Below are 16545 nucleotides of genomic sequence, written 5' to 3'. Positions count from 1 at the left end.
TTTAATGGTGTGAGATGGAAATGTATTATTTTATGAAGATCTTTTACAGCATCTTGCCAAAGGTATCACAGTATTTACCTGATTATCTATTTTATTATCTCTTAATCCACTTCAGCTGATAAAAATATAGTACAAAGTGCTTTTGTTTGTCTGCTTTAAACTAATTAGAGCCATTACCCATCCCATCTTTAATGTTTTAAAAGTTTCGTTCCAGGGTTGGATATTCACTTGTGACTGCTTGTACTCATGCTGAAGAACTGCAGAATAAAACTGATTGCTCACAGAAAAGGTTTGGATGAAATCTGCACCTGGTACATAATCTGCATATGATGTGAAGAAGTGTCAGAGAACACAGTTTTAAAAATCTGCTCCCTTAGATCACTGAAGTTTGATCTGTAATTTTGTCTGATTCACCAACAGATGCTTCCTGAGAGCATTAAGTGTTTCAGAGGGTGTTTAGAAAAAAGCCATCATTAAAAAATAATGAACTACTAATGTTAAAGAGGTCTTTTAGAGCTTCTTACTGACATGAAATCACAAGGGAGTCACAGGACTGTAGCCTCTGATTTTATTACTCCATTGGCAACACCACCTTCCCAACCTGTGACCTGTTCTCAGTCATGTGAGACCCCCCCACAAAATTAAGTACAGCTGCAAGTGCTGTACCTTGTGTATAAATGCAAATACTCATATTCTGAGCACGAGGATTTTACATGGCTCTTCTCACTATGTGGCACTTTATTAAGACCTTAGGCCATGTTGCTGAAGGGTCAGATTTGCCTTCCCTGTCAGTGCCTACTTGTTCCCACTCCTCCTCTTGAGATGGCTTTCAGCTTGAGCTCCCAGTCTGTCAGTCAGCCAGGCCACATGGAAATGTACTGCTTTTGAGTATATGGAGTAGTTTTTGGAAAAAGAGATGCTCCTAAGAGGAAGACCATTCTCCCTCAATGAGATGGCAGCCTACATTTATCATTTTTCATGAAGATTTGATTTGGTTCTTAGAGAGAAATATCAGGAGATTGTGATGATCCGCAGTTATTGTGTCAGTGATCCTAATTTCAGCTGGGGACTCTGAATCTCTCCTTGTATTCTCAGAAAAGGATTAGGAGACCTCACGATGAGCTTGCGTATGACTTGACACTAGGTACAGTTAATTCCACTGTTGTAGCCATGCTAGGAGAAGAGGATGACCTTTTTGGCAAAGAGAAGGACTGACATCATAGCCTACAAACTGATTTGTTTCCCCCTGCCATCCTCAGATTACCAAAATGCAGAAATGAAAAGAGTACTAGATAAAGAAGCTCAATCCAACCCCCAGGCTTACAGCCTAATGCTTTAAAGGCAAACATGAAAGAGCAACAAGCAGAAAATGGAGTGAAAGTATCTCCCCTTTAATGAAAAGTCTTTCCCAAATTCTTTCCTATTTGCACAGATAAAAGGGATATGCAGGGTGGCACAAAGAATCTATGTGTGTGGCATGCAAAATCTAAATGTGACCCTGCTCCTACCTGGAGCTTGTTTTTCAGTGCAATAAAGACAGAGCAAACAAGCATCCACCTCCAAACACTGAGTTTATATAAAAGGAGATGAGTTCAGCTATGCCACACAGAGAGGATTTACAAGGTGAAACTGAATCACTCAAAACAAGGCAGTGCAAAACATTGACATTTCCAACTGGGAAAAATCTTTCATGAATGCAAAGTGCTGTGAAAGTAAATGGCACATTAGGCCTCTTGATTTCATTGGGACATTTGCACACTTACAGTGGATTTTTGGCCAGGCATTTGGCAGATGGGGAAACTGAGGCCCAGGAGGGTAGCTCTACTTGTGTTAAGTCATGCAAAGGGTCAGTGACAGACCCAGAGGCAGAGGGCAGGAATCTCTGCACCCCAGTTCCACTCTCAGACCACACTGCCAGAGCCAGGGCCTGCACAAGGACTGTGGAGAGTGATACATTACCAGTAAGCGAGGGAAGGATGCTCCTTCAGCGCTGGTGTTGGAAGGGCTGGCAGCTTCTTTAATTCATTCCTTACAACTTCATTGCTGAAAGAGAGTTCAAAAGGAGGATCAGGCTACAAGAAAACAACCACAATATTTGATATGACTTGACCTAGCTGGCAGGCTGCTATGGTTCTACATCTGTTCCTTCTTAACAAAAGGCACTGGGGTTTCCTTTTTCTCCTCTCTTTATTTGTTTTATGGCTGCCCAGTTAACTTTTCCCTCTATTATCAAAATTGGAGAGAAGCTCTCCCAGATGCTTATGTTGAAGCACTTCCTACCAGTGACTGGACACAAAAGCCACCATGTCACATGTCACTGAGCAGAGTGTCACGACATGTTCATATAGGGAAAAAAAACAAAGGGGAGAGAAAGTGATGCTTTCAGCTGCAACTATACATCTTTATTTAATTCCTTATAAACTGCTGCAAAAAGTAATAATTTGCTTTCTTAGCATCACAGGTTGTTCTTAACTCTTGCCCAGTGACCTGTCCTTTGAATAACACCTTCACTGATAAGACTCTACTTTGAATTTGGGTCCTGCTACACAAAACCTTCCTACACAACCACCTCACTAACATTCTTCTCTCTGCAATCTCCAGTGGCCACAATGGCATCACTGTGCAGCAGAGCAGGGAGAGCTCATCAAATGGAAGGCAGACTCACAGATGAAACCGTGGGATTTTCTCCTACAAACCCCAAATGCCTCCCTTCCCACTTTTAAACACACATGGAATTGTGTGCACATAGGAAAAAAAAGCCTCAAAGGCTTGGGAAGGAAGGCAGTGCTGCTATTAATTTTTAAAATTGTAGAAATACACAGCCAAGAGGGCCAGACAGGACACGGAGGAGTGCCAAAGAATTCATGTTTATTGGCTTACTTTGTTCCAGCAACTTTTTCTGCCTTCTTATACCCTTTCCTTTATCCTACCCAAACGTGTGGCTGTCCTGGAGCTGCAGAGAGATACCTCTTCCAGAGCTCCAGATTCCCCAGCCCACTGGCTTCTCCCATGAGGCCGGTAGACAGGCAGACAGGTAGTCTTGACCTCTCTGGCTGCTGACATCTGCTAAAGATGTCCAGAGATCCTGACATCTGCTAAAGATTTGAGGAGCTCTTGGACATCCCAGATCACCCTGGGTTTCATCCTTGTCTCTGGGACAGTCTGTATGTTGACTTGTAGAGAAGTGACACTGCTTCAGTTGTAAAAATCTTCCCACAGCATTTCTCCCTTTGCACATCCCAGGAGCAGGCTCTGCCTGAGACCTAGGTGGGTTCGTCTTAATTGGAGTCTGCAGGTTAATTGCTAGGTTGGGCCACAGGGTAAACCACTGACATAAATCCTGGAGCAAGCATTTTGGGCATGTCTACAGACATTTGTTATTTATTATTATGGTAGTTCCTTGACAATCAATTAAGTAGTTTCAAAACAGGACCAAACTTCTAGTCAGGACAAATCTGTGAGAGATGGCCAAGTCTCAAGGAGGCTCAAATTTTGCAGAGTAAAGATGTGCTGAATAGCACACAAGAACTGAGGCAACTGCTGCCATGCTAAGCACATGGAAAACCCCTCTGTAACACCTCCTATGCCAAGCCAAATTTCTCTTGACAGTGTTTGAACACCCACTCCTGCCCAAATCCCATGGTCACTTGGCCATCAGAGAACTCTTCTCTTCTACGTGCAAATGCTCAAAGCCTATTCAGATTTATTCTTCCATGGCAGGTAAATATCTGCACAAGCCTGAACATGAAGCTGCTCTGCACTGTGTTATCTGCTGATCTGGAAGCTCTGTTCTGTGACTGACAGCCTAGAAAACAAGTTGCTGCTTTTTAGAGTTTATTGCCAAGAGCTGTCTCCTCCACAGCATGTGCATACTCAGCTCTCTGAGGTTTTTGACATTTTGAAAGAAACTGGGAAAAAATAATAGAACTTGGGACAATCAGAGTACAAGCAGAAGTAACTGCCCTCAAATTCAGATTTTTTGAAGCTGGCTGCTCAGAGAAGGAAGTTGAGAGATTTCCAAAACTTTTCTGGGAAAGCACAGAGTGAGTTCCAAACAGGGACTTTCTGAGCCCAGAAATCTATCAAATAGGGCAAGATTAGTGGTGACTAACGATCCCTGAGAGTCTGGGAAAAACTCTGAGTCAGTAATGGCTCCTATAAAAGAAAGGGCTAACATCAGTCAGCTCTGTTTTTTCTGTCAGTGAGGCACAAAGTTTGCCTATGCTCTGACAAGGTCTTTTAAGAATCAGAGAAAAAGACATTCTTAGTGATGTTGGGCAGGATTAACATTTCTGCTCAGCACCTAGAAAATATTGTAAGGATAGTACCTCAGCCTCAAAGCACCTCAAAAGTCAGGTAATCACTTCCAGGAACAAAAAGGTATTTCATTCTGTGGTCCATGCATTCACTAAGCCTTCTGGCAAGACTCATCTCAAGACAAATTAATTTAGACTCCCCAAAAGATGTCAAATCAATAAAAGGAAAAAAAAATTACTCAGGTTGCATTTGAACTAGTGGTCACGGGGTCACTTTCCTCTTGGCTCTTTTTAAAACACTGAACCCCTCAATTTTTAAAATGTTTCCAGCAGGATCACAAGTGGTTTTTTACTGCCTTTCATGCTTTTTCTAGTGAAATATTTCAGTGTGTTTGTTTTATTACTGTATTTAGAAAGTGTTTGTTTAATCCGGTCACTTGTGCTGCATTTATTTTATATTCGGAAGTGTCCAGTCTCCAGGGCTGATATATTCAGAAGGGTGTTTAGGAGACAGATTTATTAATATGTGGGGGAAAGACTCCAAACACACTTTCTCTGTGTCCCCTAGACCACTCTATTTCTTTTTTTTCCTATGGTGATAATGGTAATATTTAAAGGACTGAATAACAATATGAAAACTGAACTGGAAAAGCCATCTGCATGGGTTCCTGAAAGCTGGTTAGAAAGCTGTAGTAAGGTTGACTAACAATGGACATAGAAAACAGAACTCCTTTTTCTTGGGTTTGTTCTGGTACTGCCTGTTTAATGAGTCTTGTCCAAATAAATTAATCACCACCTCTTAGTATCTTTATCTAGACAGGTGGGCAAAAAGCCTGCCTAGAGCTTCATAAAAATTTTGTGAAAAAAAAGTTTTTGCACATTGTCTAAAATAATTTTGAGCAAGATTACATATGCAGTTGTCTCAGGAAATCCATACGTTTTCCAGCATGTGTAATAACAATGATCAGGAACAAAACAAAACTGCAGGTTAAAGTTACCAACTCTTTTCAGCATGGTAATTAATTCTGTAGAATGCAGGAGGAAATGCATACTCTGAGATTCTCAGATTAGATGGTACTTTTCAAAATACAGTGTTTAGGATCTTTACCATTAGGCTGCAAGATTGCAGCCCAAGTTTTCTAACCCTTTAATACATTCTAATTGGTTAAATGTCACTTGGTAACACAGAAAGAAAAGTAAGCCTGAAAGTATGTGAGATTACCATCTGCCCAAATGTTGAAATTATTGTGAAATTCTGCCTAGCAGGAAACTGGCTGTTAGCTTTCCTCCCTTGTTATTCTTTCATATATTGCTGGGAGACACTTGGAGTTCAATTGAAATGTCTCATACTTTTTAACTGGAAGAAATCTAGCAATAAGGAAGTAGCTGCAGTGGTTCAGGATTTTGTTTTACTCAGAGGTTTTTCTTTCCCATCCCCAAACAGAGGGACAAATGATCTGTATATGCCATTTCATACAAGCTGTTTAAGGCTGAAGAACTATGAACATTTAAAAACAAAGCTGGTTTGAGTTTCCCAGAGATTTTGGGACTGGACTCTCAATCTGGCAGGATTAAATTAGGGAAAAAAAAAATCCCAATTATTTTAACAATATGCTGTATTCCCACAAATTTGCCAGGGCAGCCTTGGTAATTCCTTTATGTAGACCTAAAGAGAGTCACACCTGCAGGAATTGTGTCCATCTAAGAAACTGAAATTTGTCCTGCCCATGCTCTGCCAACCAAGCATGACTCAGCTCCCAACTAGAAACAAGATTAATTTGAGCTAATAACCTTTAGATCTGTCTGCAGGATACTAGTTTAGGACCCTTATATATGCAATTCTGTGCATTTGAAGTCAAAATGTTTGCAGCTAATATTGAAAAGCACAGGTCCAATCTTAAGTGTCTGGTTCCACCTGAAAACCAGCTGAACAAGGAAACTTGATTGTCTGAAATTCAATGGTATGTTCCAGACTAAAAGAAAACATATTTAAGTCTTGTCAGCTGAAGCATTTGGGCATTCTCTTTCAGTAATGTGAAAATGCTCTTCTTTAGTGCAGAGGACTAGGAACTTCTTAAGAAGAAAAGCTTTTTATTTTAAACTTCATTCTGTCTGAATAACTAAGAGATGGAGGCCACTTACAGCAAACATTTAGAAATACTTAGTTGATCTAAACAGGATCAGGAACTCAGAGTTTCTGATGAACTTGTTTTTGAAATGAAACACACATTAGAAATGGTAAAGGACTTAAAAGAATTCCTCACTATAGCTGCTAAACTCATCTGTCAGGGCTGTAGTGGCATTTTACTTCAAGACAGGTGAGGGTGATTTGGACTGTGTTCCCCACGCTTAGCAAAACCTGGGAATCACTGTGATGCCCAAGGTGACAAGAAGCAGTGATAACAGACTCATGCATGGTAATGTCCTGCCAAAGGATCGTGTTTGAAATGACACAAGCTGCTTTTTGGAAAAGGAAAAAGGAGTACTCTGAGCACAGTGATTATTCTGAGGTATGGGATGATTTCCTCAAAAGCAGCAGTGGAAGCTGCTGTCACTGAGGATGTATCAGTTCACAGAGGTAGAAAGCTGACAGAGTTTGTAAGACTGATTCTGCTTTTTGAGTTCCCATGAGGCCCAAAGAGCAGACTTGAAAATGCGTTCAAGAGTCCTGAACCAGCTGCAGATCCTCCACGTGGCTGCAGTGGGGCTTGGAGGTAATCCCACTCCGGCCACCATGGGCAGGTGCCAACACACAGCTGGAGCTGTGACAGTTTGGCTTTGACTATCCCAGCACCTGAGGTGATCAGCAGTGACTCACAGGAAGGCTCCCATGGGGAGCAGCAATTCTCCCATCACCACCAATGAGCCAGAGTTTATGCACTTTTCTGGATGGGGGCCAGAGAGAAACTCGTACTCTCACAGGCTATAAATCTGATGGTGGCAGTAGACAGGACAGGTGTGGGAAAGCTGCAGTCTGCGTTCCAAGCATGCAACCCTTTAGAATTAAATTATTTCTTCAAAAACAAAGAGTTCAAGAGTTCAGCCTTCACACAACATATGTTGCCATGCGCAACAGATCATCTTTAAATCTCAGCAGCAAGACAATCACAACTGCAAAGCTTCTCTGTCTCAAAGAGTAGCCACTTCTACTTTAAACAGTATTTCAACATCAACTAATTTCAGACACTGAAGCTAACTTGATCCCTAAGAGAAGTCAGAACATTTGCTTTCACCTGCAGTTCCTCTGGCTGGCCTGAGGCTTGGTTTGCCTGCCAGATTTTACACTGCTGATACAATAACCACAAATCTCAGCAGGCAAAAATCTTGACCACAACAACCTCATGTTCAGTAGCACCTGGATCTCACCCAGCACATAAACCTGTGTCAGTGCACATTAGATGGGAGCTGCTGGACAGACATCCCTGGGAGATGCCAAGTCTTCTAGACCACAGAGGATCAGGGAAGCATTCTTATACCTTCCTCCAAGAACAGCCTTCAAACTAGCAGATTGCTTTGTCCCCAAAGTCCATTTATAAACTAAGATCCCTGGCAGTGCCCTCAAATTGTTATTATGACACTCCTTCTCTGCCTGACTTGGATGTAAGGAATCCCCTTTCCACTTCAAACCACTGTGATCTGCAGGGGGAAAAATCAGAGCTGTTTTAATGGGCCTGGTGATGAGAGCCAAACTGATGTGGTGGGAGCAGTTAACACCATGGCTTGAGCTATCTTCTGTGCACTCAGACAAGATTCCTCATTTCTCTGTGGTCTAGAGAAACACACTGTGATAAACTCAACCATTCCTTTTACAAGGGAAATCACACAACTTTTAGCAGGTGGATACTTTCCAGCAGCTGTTTCCATTTCTGGTCTGGAAATGGGTACTTGAAGATAAAATGCTTTTAGTCCTATTGCTCTGAACTATCTGATTCTTTTCTGTTCTGAGTTTCATAGTCTGAATGTACACTTTCTGAGTGTGTTTTCACCATAACCAAGACATTCTGGCAAACAAATACTGCTCTTCGTAGCAAAACCAGTGGTTTATCACAGGTGGGAACGGCAAAACTTTGGTTGGCACAACTCTTCTGGACTGAGTGCTCGGCAGTGTATTGAAAACCAGACTGAAAAGTCAGAGTCACATGCACTCCAGTACCCCCTAAATCCACAGTGCTGATGGCCAAGTTATTCCAACTTGGGCAAAACTGAAAAATGAAGCAAGACTGGGTTTGTGTCTCTGTGGTCAGATGCAAGTCGGGATTTTGCAAGTGCATTAAAGTTTTGAGAAATGACAAGGCAGAGCTTAAACTTCCTTTTAGCAAGGGCTACCTTATGTCATCTCAGATTCCATGATGGGCAGGAGATATCTACAATGCAGTTCCTTTTCACTGATTTGGCACCATTTTAGCTGGCTGGAAGTTTCAATCCACCAGAAAGGGGAATCTGCCTTTTCTTCACGGCCTCCTATCATTACAGTCATGTTTCAGTGTATTGCAATGCTGACAAAATTAAGACAATTTTTAGGCTCACCTGACAATTCAACTCCACTGCCCATTTCTTTTCTTCTCTGAAACTAACTTTAATGGATATTGTGGTCCTCCAGATTATATGAAATTTTTAACATTGTCAGTTCTCCTGAGCTTCACACTAAGAACTTCCACATTTCTCACATGAGACACCAAACACCCATCTGACCTTCGGCTGCTACTAATTGGGTAAATCACAGACATGGTCAACTTACAGGAAAATTCTTGGGCATTTCATTAACAGTCTTCTGAAACACCAAGTACAATGACCTCATTGAATTTCTTACAGTAAGTCTGAAGATTTGGCTCAAGGGATAGCAGATGTTCAACAAAACCAATTATCGAATCAATGATTTTGAGAACTGTCCAAATTGAAACTGAAATATCAATTAGTGATGGAATTTTAATGCTGCCTCTGGCAGGATCTGTGATATAACAGTGATTTTAGAGTCATTTCCGTAGCAATTTCCTTCCGAAGACTAGTCTATTTCCTGAACTTCATGACCACATAATGAGATTTGTCAACAACAAAATCAGAAACAATGCTGTTTGCAAGGCATGCTCTGGGCAAAGGTTGTGTTTGGTGAAGAAATTGTCAGGAAAGATGATGTCTATGTTAGCCATGCTCACACAGTTGCACTGCTAACAGAGGCAATCCTGTTTCTACGCTGCTACAACTGAGTTGCATGTCTCACACAGGAACTTTACCAGATTTATTCTCACATCACACAATGGCAAAAACTTTTTAAGTTCACTTACCTTGAAAAATCTCCCTTTGCCTCCTGTAGAACAAGGAAGAGAAATCAAAAACATATAATTAAAAACAGGGAAAAAAAAAGAGAAGAAAAGGCTGTTCAAGACTTTCCATTTGCAAAATTCATTTAGCAGCAATTTCCTGTTGTAATTGATTCCTCATGCAGGTTTTGGAACCAGTATCTAATGTCAAGTGCCATGATACAGTGAGTTGGGCAGATTAACAAACAAAAAATCTAATACAGGGCCAGATGATTCCTCATTCTGCTGTGGATACCTAAGATGCTACAGGAAATAATGCCAGTAAATAAGAAATTCTGGGTGCTACATTACTAGAAAATCTCTGAAGTCTCAGTGGTTTTGCAGCCTCTGAGACTGCAACTCCCCTGACTTTTTTTGCAAGTATTCTGGCCATTTTCTAGTACCTAGACTTTCATAAAGCTTTCTCACTGTCAGCTTTCAAAGAGATGCAAGACACAGGTTTCTTAATCCCCTGCTGGGTGTTTGGGGAAGTATTTAGCTCCCTGATTTGTACATCTAGATACTTCTATTTATTACCATCACAGCCTGACATTAAAGGGTTGGATAATGTTCCACCACAGCAGTTAGTCTTACTGCACACGTGGAGAATCCTCAGAATCTGGTGAGTGCCCTCTGCAATAGATTTAGCACACATTCTGCATTTTCCATTTACCACAGACAATATGCCTTTCATATGATTCATGCTAAAGCACCTCATTTGCCACCAGCTACACAGAAAGCACAGTGCAAGAATGTAATTTGTGCAGTGAGGGAGTTTCCACTGCCAAAAGGACTGGGCTTTGTGTTCAGGTCTTTTGTCTTTACATCCATTCATCTACCCGCAAAACCTGCCAGCCCATGTCCAGTGGTGTTTCAGTCCTGAGGCTGGGGTAAAGTTCAGAGCTCTAGTGGTACTTTAATTTGTTCTAGTAATAAAACAATTTGAAATAGGGCTGCAGACTAAATCACTTGAGTTCTGACAGACCTTTACGTTCTTTCCATTTCCCTCTGAGTGAACTGAAGGGCAGACAAGCACTTCTCTGGTTCATAGGAAGGAGCCTTTGAGCATGTCATGATTACAGTTCAACACAGAACAAAGCCCAAAGTATATGCTCTTGCCTGCATGGTTGTGAGCATATTGAATTTAAAAACCAATTTTGTAGGGTATATTTGTCATAATTCAGTGCTTTGACCTAAATGCTGCAGCAAGAAGTAGAGCAAAATGCAGTATGATTCCTTTTCTTTTGATTGGATCCTGTCACAAACGTGTTGTAGGAGTTTCTGGTTACGGGCAGCAAAGGTGTGGCTTGTTTTGACTGTTTTCATTAAGTTACACATCAAACTACTACAGGAATAAGCGTAACATCCTGTGTTTGTGGCAAGAAACAATTCCAGCAACAAGGGTTAGTTACAGCTCTGGGTCTGGCTGTACAATTACTAAGCACTAAGTTATTCACTAGGATGAGCAGACAATAGATTCATAACCCCACTGCTGCTCCTCACAATGAGCCCGTTGTTTGATGTGTATTCCCCCAACAGCCAATATGTGATTTCTATAATGTGCTACTAATTGAGTCCTCCATCCTGACTCTCTTGCTCCATTCTTGTTACATAAATGATTTTAATGAAGGTTCAAATCCCTACACATTAATTGCTTCTTTAACATCTTTAACATGGCAAGTGCTCTAGAAGTGCAGTGCATTGTTATTTATTAGTGCAGTCTGATGAGCTGGTTTGTCTGCTCACATGGCTCCTCATAGCTTCATGGCTGATGGGAACAAAATTAAAACTACAGACTGTAAGAGAGGGGAAACAAGGATCATCTGAGAATTACATCCGATCTGCTCCCACAGTCATGCTTCTAAAAAGAGAACTTTCATAAAACCCACCCTCACTACTGTGAAAAGGTTCCCTCTGGGAACCAGACATTTACCAAACACTGCTTGGTCATTTGCTCTCTGACTCTTTTCCCTCTTCTTGAAGAGTGGAACGTTGAAAGACAATATTTAGAAAGGTCTTTAAACCATTCTGCCCACATTGGAGAATACAGGCAGTTGCATATGTAGAAGCTTATGTAGCTCATCAGAGGACCAAGCCCCACTGGGAAAACAAATGCAAGTAAAAAAAAAAACATTGCATATGGATTTCACCTAGGAATTTGCATTCATCACTTGGATTTTCTCTGGCTGTACATCATACCCCAGAGTCTTGGATATCTGTGCTGGTGCAAACATAACACCATTTCTGTATGCAAAATGTTGAGCAGTAGTACCTGCTCCCTGAGCGAGGAGGTCTAGTTTGAGAGCCTTCTACACCCATTTTGACTGAAACAATGAAAACTGTGCAAAGACATCTTTTTCCTGCAACTGGGGGAACTCCTACACTTCCACACAGCCACTGTGGATTTGGTAAATCAAAACATTTAATGCAGCATGAGGAAGCACCAAGTGAGAGAGGGTGGGTGCTTACCTGCAAGATGTATGCAGCCAGTTCAAACACCACTTCACTGTCAACCTCAATGAGTTCCTTGAAAGGTGAAGAAAACAAGAAGGAAAAAGAGAGTTGAGCTGCTGTAAGAAGGACATACATCTCCTCCTAACTACTGCATGGTGAAGCATGCAGTGCCAGTTTTCTCCCTTGGCTAGGCTTCAAAGTATTCCCTGTGCTCCTGGAGACAAAAGGGAGGGAGAACCTGCCCACTCAGATACAGAAAAAGCCAAATATTCAGTGTAATGTGCTGGTTAATGAAGCATAACTGGATGTGGCATGAAGGGATTCCTGGGGGAGATGTGAGGAAAAGGCAGGTGGAAGGGGTAGGATCAGGGTACATTTTATTTTCTTGTGTGATTTAGTGAAAAGCAGTCCAGCATATAGATTTTTTTTTGCCCTCAGATGTGATCATGGGTCAAGGGAACACAGCTTTGTCCTTGGCTCACAGAAGCAAGGAATGAGAATTTGTATTTGACACACTGAGGTGGTATCAAAGCCCCCACTGGACTCCTCTGGCCCTTGCAAAAGGTAAACTCAAATGAAAATGAACCATATTTGCTCTTGCAAGATTTGAGCCCTGGTTTTGTCCTTTTCACCCCCCCAAGAGCACTGAGCTGGGCGTGGTTTGAGAATTAGCTGTGACAGCAAGTCTTCTGGTAGATCTTCCTTGCTCCATTTTATAGGATCCTGCCACTGATGAAAGCAGTCTTGGAGGGTTTTACTTGGACACCATGGTCACATGAAGAACACTGATAGTCAGAACAGCTCCTCTCAGGATTCCTCTGCTGAGCCAGGCACTGCTCTGACTGAATGTGCAGAATGCAGTCCGAGCATCAAAGATGCTTGAGATGGGAGGCACAAGCATTACTCTGGAGGCCAAGCATGCTATTTCTGACTTTCAGGTCCCTGCCTTTGGGAAGCTAGTGGGCTTTTACTGAGATAATGTTTAGGTCTCTTTTCTGCAACTAGAACTCCTACATTGTCTCCTATGGACATGGCCCAGGTCACTGTTCAGCTCATTCCTGTAGTGGTTTTTCTCTTGTATTTATTTAAGCTGCTGTTTTTAATATTTTACTTCATCTGGCAAGAAATGAGTGATCTAAATATAGATCACTGCTCTGATCCATGCTCCAGCCAACTCATGGCCACACCTCATTTACAAGCCACAATTGCTGCATTGGCTTGTCTCTGGCAAAATCAAAAACAAAGAGAACAAAAACACAGGATAAGATCCAGGTGTCCTCAGCTTACAATAGTGCCAGCTTTTTAAAATAAGTTCACCTCTTTCATAACAACTCCTTGGGGAGTGAAGAGCAGCTCTGCCATGGGCGATAAACACGCCTTTCCCCTCTCAGCTGAGCTGCCTGAGTCACGCCGGCACCTGCACCAATGATGAGCCTGTGCCAAGGGAAGCGGCTGGTGCAAGAGGTTGATTCAGCTGCAGGCAGGGCTGGGCTGGGGCTACCAGGCACATCCCATAGCAAAGGGCAACGCAGAGTAGAATCAGGGCACCTGCTCTTCCTCCTGTCTGGAAGCACCAGGCATGGCACAGACAAACCAGCCCGAGCAACGATGTGTCGATGCTCTGGCAAGTCTGAACTGGCAGGTGAAGTGGGCCAGAGCCCATTCTCTGGCCCTAAGGGTACATGGGGTGCAGCAGAGCTCATGACTAAACGCTCACCCTCTCTCCCCCAGTCCCAGATGGGGTTTCCACCACTGTGTTGCCTATTTGGAACAGGTGCACATCCTTGATCAGTGCCTTGATCTCTGCCTGGGGCAGAGCTAGCTGGCACAGGCCAAAACCCACGCCAGAACGTGCGAGTCATTAAACAGCCTGTCTGATCAAGGGACAGTGCCTGATGCCAAGCCCTGTCTGCTTTGGTAGTAAAAATGTGGCTTGGCCTTTCTGGCAAAAGTGGCTTGCTGATCTATGCAAGGGTTTGGGTGTGTGGGTTCACAAATGTCTCACCACTCAACAGGGTTGGTGAGTGGGGGCAATGGGCACAGCCAGAGGAGCACAGCACCCAACACATGGCCAGCTGGCAACCCAGTGACCAGCAGCCCCAAACTAGGCCTCATTTTTATTCTTTCCCACTCTGAGCAAGGGGATGTTTGAGGATGTGTGTTTGGAGAATCGACAGTGTTAGTTCCTAACACTGTGCTAGCATCCCAGACTTTTCCCTGTTTCATACACATTTATCTTTCTGGGCTGCAGGGGAGCCAGGGCTGGAGGTATCCATGGGAAGTCCAATAAGGAAACTTTTGGTGCTTGAACAAGAAAGCTCTCAAGCTTTGGCAGCATGCGACATCATGTGCTAGCTGCAGGAATGACAAGCACTGGCTGTGCTTGAACACAAATCCCCCACAACATTACATTAAGAGGAATCTGCCAGGCTGGGTGCTCGCCCCGAGCCTTAGAAGACACTTTGCACCCAACTTTCAAATTCAGTGCCTTTTTCAATAGCACAGAATGGCTTACTGTGGCTGGAAGTCAAATGGGGAAGGATCTGCATGGGAGATTGGGACTTCAGCAGGGCTATTTTTGGATAGAGACGCTCAACTTGAATGTGCAAAGTAATGGTTTCAGGAGAGGTCAGACTAAAATAGACCCACTTAGATCTGTAGGCACTTTGTTTTCTTTATTTTGTTCCCCTCTTCTTATTAAGCTTTCTCCAAAAAAAGAACAACAGTGTAAGCTTTTCCTGGCAGTACTTCAAAAAGGAACTTTCCCCAGGAACCAAAACGTGATGCTCACTGAGCTTGTTGCTGGAGAGGGCTGACTAAGCACATCTAATTGCAGCCTTGCCAGAGAGCAAAGCACTGCACAGCTCAGCTCAGCAGCCCTGCCTAGTTCCTGGGTACTGAAAAAAAGGAATTTTCTGGCTTCTGCCCTGCATTTTAGAAAATACAAAGTTAGTGTCCATGTATTTTAGGACATATAAATGTCAAGTGAGGCTCCAGATTTGGTGTAATCTACTTGGCTTAGCAGGTGACAAACGTGCTGAGGGTTGTGGAACGGCAGAACAATCTCTCCCCGACTACATCTGTCTTTTCCTACCACTTCCTCTCTGGCAGATGGAGGTGAGTCACAGGAATGGCCTCTGCCAGCACAGAGGGAGGTAGGAGGGATCCTCCCAGGGAATCCCAGCTGCTGACAAACCTCTCCCAGTCCCAGACATCCAGCCCACCTGTCTGAGTCTGCACACTGCCAATCTCCACCGCAGCGTGGTCTGGGGCTGGTTGATTTTCCAGACCTTGCCATGTACAGGTGGCTTGTGGCATGAGAGGAATCAGCTTCCTGGCTCTGCTGTGGGCACCCCTCCAAGCTGAGGATGTGCCAGGATGCCTTATCTCTGGCACAGACTACCTGGCAAGGGGCTGCTCTGAGGGGCAGTGCCAAGGACAGCAGCCTGGTCTTCCAGGAGTGGACCAGGGAAGACAATTACTCATACAAAAACATTTCTCAGTGCATGGCTTGTTCCTCTACAAGGTGATATTTGGTGCATATCCACAGACACCTTTATCCCACTCACATATAATCCCATACACTCCTCCTGTCCCACAAATCTGAGGTCACTTGGCTGGTTCAGCCTCGAGAGGAGGCTGAGGGGAGACCTCATAGTGATCTGCAACATCCTCACGAGGGGAAGTGGAGGGACAGGCACTGAACTCTTATCTGGAGAACAGTGACATGCCGAGGGAGTGACACGAATCTGACACATGGCTGGATATCAGGAAAAGCTTCCTCACCCAGAGGGTGGCTGGGCGCTGGAACAGGCTCCCCAGGGAAGTGGTCACACAGTGAGCCTGACAGAGCTCAGGATACCTTTGGACAACATTCTCAGGAACATGGTGGGATTCTTGGGGTTTATGCGTGCAAGGCCAAGAGCTGGACTCGACGATCCTTGCGGTTCCCTTCCAACTGAGGCCACTCCATCTTTCCCTCTCCCTCTCTCCCCCCTCACACACGCCGCTGCCCGTCCCCGAACATGGCGCCCGCGCCGCACTGCCGCCCTCTGCGGGCCGGAAACCCTCACGGCAGCTGCTCGGCCCAGAGCGCCTTTTCAACACAAACCCAGATATTTCCGTCTAAATAAAAGCCAGTTTATAATTTTGGCAGTGCAGATTCCTTCCTGCCAGCCACACGAGTTACTTCCAGGGCTGTTTTACCTCTGACAGGAAAGCTGCTGCCAAATGAGGTGGCAGCTGGAGACAGAGGAGTGAGGGAACGTGCAAGGAGGAGGAGGAGGAGGAAGAGAAGGAGGAGAAGGTTGTATCTGGAAGTCCAGGTGTGAACTGTGTAAATTTTGGGGCAGGAAATGCAGATCCAGGTGTCTCAGCCCACTCCAGTGCCTCCCAGAGCTCCCCAAGTGCTCACCTTGTAGATGCATGACTTGGCGTTCAAGAAGAACAGCTCGATGGTGGCATTGTCCTTCAGATAGGAGATGTTTTCAATGTAGAACCTGAAAGGGAAAGCAAGAGGGGTGAGACACGAGGAAACT

The 16545-nt window shown here is 43.7% G+C and overlaps 1 protein-coding gene across 5 annotated transcripts in view; it reads right to left on the bottom strand.

The window, feature by feature from the left end:
* FRMD4A (FERM domain containing 4A) overlaps nucleotides 1–16545 on the bottom strand; it is a 275296-nt gene that overhangs the window by 61754 nt on the left and 196997 nt on the right. For all 5 annotated transcript variants that reach the window (XM_059847481.1, XM_059847480.1, XM_059847479.1 and 2 more), the window contains exons 5-8: nucleotides 16422–16506; nucleotides 12023–12079; nucleotides 9539–9561; nucleotides 1960–2043 (exon numbers count right to left, since the gene is read on the bottom strand). In XM_059847481.1, coding sequence (XP_059703464.1) covers nucleotides 1960–2043; nucleotides 9539–9561; nucleotides 12023–12079; nucleotides 16422–16506 — 249 coding nt within the window. The remainder of the gene's footprint in view (nucleotides 1–1959; nucleotides 2044–9538; nucleotides 9562–12022; nucleotides 12080–16421; nucleotides 16507–16545) is intronic.

The sequence above is a fragment of the Haemorhous mexicanus genome, chromosome 5 (genome assembly GCF_027477595.1).
Source record: "Haemorhous mexicanus isolate bHaeMex1 chromosome 5, bHaeMex1.pri, whole genome shotgun sequence".
NCBI lineage: Eukaryota > Metazoa > Chordata > Aves > Passeriformes > Fringillidae > Haemorhous > Haemorhous mexicanus.
The sequence above is the reverse complement of the archived record's forward strand: the minus strand, read 5'-3'. Positions and strand labels throughout refer to the sequence as shown.